Consider the following 2,178-nt stretch of genomic DNA (forward strand, 5'->3'; position numbering starts at 1 on the left):
ATAATTACATGTGCAATTTAAATCAATTTCAGTTATCTACTCATAGATTTCTATATATTATAATATATAGAAGTCTGTGCATCTACTACAAAGTATATATGTGTGAATATGTGATAACCGCTAATAAAACTTTGCAGTGTAGTTTGTTTTTCATGGCGATTTTTCGTGGCGAGGAACCGTTTCAATGTACCATGTTCCGAAGGCACATCTGTAAAATGGCTTAGCCACCGAAAAACTCGACGGCCAAGTGAAAGCGCTTTGAAACAAATTTGTTGGATGTATTGGAGGGTGTTTATCATTTTATGTGAAATCTTATTGTTGACTATCAGTATCGGAAATGAATTCTGAAAATGGAACAGTTTTATGGCATTTATGAACTTGTATAAAATTGTAAAATGACGAGATACTTGTGACATCCGTTCGCGGTAAGTTTATATATTTATTTATATATATAGCGACCTGAGAGTATATAGTAATTGCATAGCGTCAAAGCTACTTGGTATTATAAATGCAATGTAATTTGTCAAATATTGTCACAATTTGATACTATATTGATAAATATATTGATAAATAGTTTGATACTGCAATAGGTTTTGTATGAGATGATGCGATTGAATTTCAAAACAGTCTTGCTTGTATTGGTTGTCGCAACATTGAGTTTTTTACTTACATCGTGGAATAATTGTGGAAGTAGTTTGCTCTTTCATACCTCAGATTGGAAAACAAAGTATCAACACAAGGTAAAATAAAGAAAATTAATATTTTTTCTCGAGTTTATTTGCGCGTGATACAATATAACAACAAGAGCGAGTAAACTTTAATGTATTATTTTGCGTTAATTTATTTTTTGATATATATTTTATTCATACATTATTCATTTCAATTTAGGATCGTTCGAGTACAGAATCGGGATATCAAGAAATAGATTGTCACATAAATGGCGATTACTCGATAGGATGTCGTAAAGAAGGTGATGAAGTATACATACCATTTTCATTTATCCATAAATACTTTGAGGTCAGTTAAGTTTACCATTTTAGTGTTTTTTTTTTTTTATATGATATCAGATAGATTACAATAATTTGATATGCAACATTGTAGATTTATGGGAAATTAGCTACTTACGATGGTCTGGAAAGATTTGAATGGCTGCACAGTTATTCAAAGATTGTAAATCCCAAAGGAAAGTATGATTCTCGAGGTGTGTTTATGACGTTTGAAAATTACAATGTTGAAGTGAGGGATAGAGTTAAATGTATCAGCGGCATCGACGGTGTACCGATATCGACACAATGGGAAAGTCAAGGGTATTATTATCCCACGCAAATTGCTCAGTTTGGATTATCGCATTATAGTAAGAATTTAACCGAACCAGAACCGCATAGAAAAATTATTGAGGATTCCGATAAAGTTAAGCAAAATTGGAATGTTCCTCAAGGTTCGATTATGAACAGAGTGTACGACAAACAAATTAACAGTTATGTTGTAAAATTTGCAACACCGGAAACTAGCATTTCTGGGATTTCTTTAACATTAGATTATGTGCTGAATTTTGTTTTAAAATGGGATCTCAATATTAAAGATAATGGAAGTATTACAGTTGTACTGGAATCGAAAGAGAAAAAGGAAACATACTATCTTCACTATGTTACCAGCAACATAGTATTACATAATTATAATAATCATGTATATTATGGAATTGGAATAGTTAATCATCAGTGGAGACGTTTTACTAGAGATCTTTTAGTTGACTTACAAAAAGGTCTTTATTTAAATGATAAAAGTAGAAAGAAATTACCCAGATCCAAGTTAAAGGTAATTGTTGAATTTTTAACATAATTTTACTTGATATATTAATATATTTCGTAGGGAATATTGCGTTAATATTATTATTTATGTGTATGTGTACTTGTATATGTATATAATAATCACATCTGTATCTTAGGTAGTTAAAATTACTTTGTATGGTTCCGGTATGATTGACAATATGACATTATCGACTAGCGAACATATGGAGCAATTTTACGATGCGGCAAGATGGTTCGTCGCTAATCAAAATGTCACTTCTGGTGGTTGGTCGAATCCTGTTAAGAGAAAAGTAGCATCTGGAATGGCTATCCTTGAGCCTGGATGGTATTATTATTATTATTATTATTATTATTATTATTATTATTATTA

The 2,178-nt window shown here is 30.8% G+C and overlaps 1 protein-coding gene across 1 annotated transcript; it reads left to right on the plus strand.

The window, feature by feature from the left end:
- Positions 1 to 111: 111 nt before the first annotated feature.
- On the plus strand, positions 112 to 2,133 carry LOC115245702 (D-glucuronyl C5-epimerase B; the record flags this gene model as incomplete). Its single annotated transcript, XM_029824133.1, has 5 exons — positions 112 to 425; positions 591 to 740; positions 889 to 1,017; positions 1,102 to 1,815; positions 1,946 to 2,133. Coding segments are annotated over exons 2-5 (1,169 nt in total), but the record flags the coding sequence as incomplete, so codon positions are not given.
- Between the last annotated feature and the right edge of the window lie 45 nt (positions 2,134 to 2,178).

The sequence above is a fragment of the Formica exsecta genome, unplaced genomic scaffold, assembly GCF_003651465.1.
Source record: "Formica exsecta isolate Colony F162 unplaced genomic scaffold, ASM365146v1 C16458172, whole genome shotgun sequence".
NCBI classification, from domain to species: domain Eukaryota; kingdom Metazoa; phylum Arthropoda; class Insecta; order Hymenoptera; family Formicidae; genus Formica; species Formica exsecta.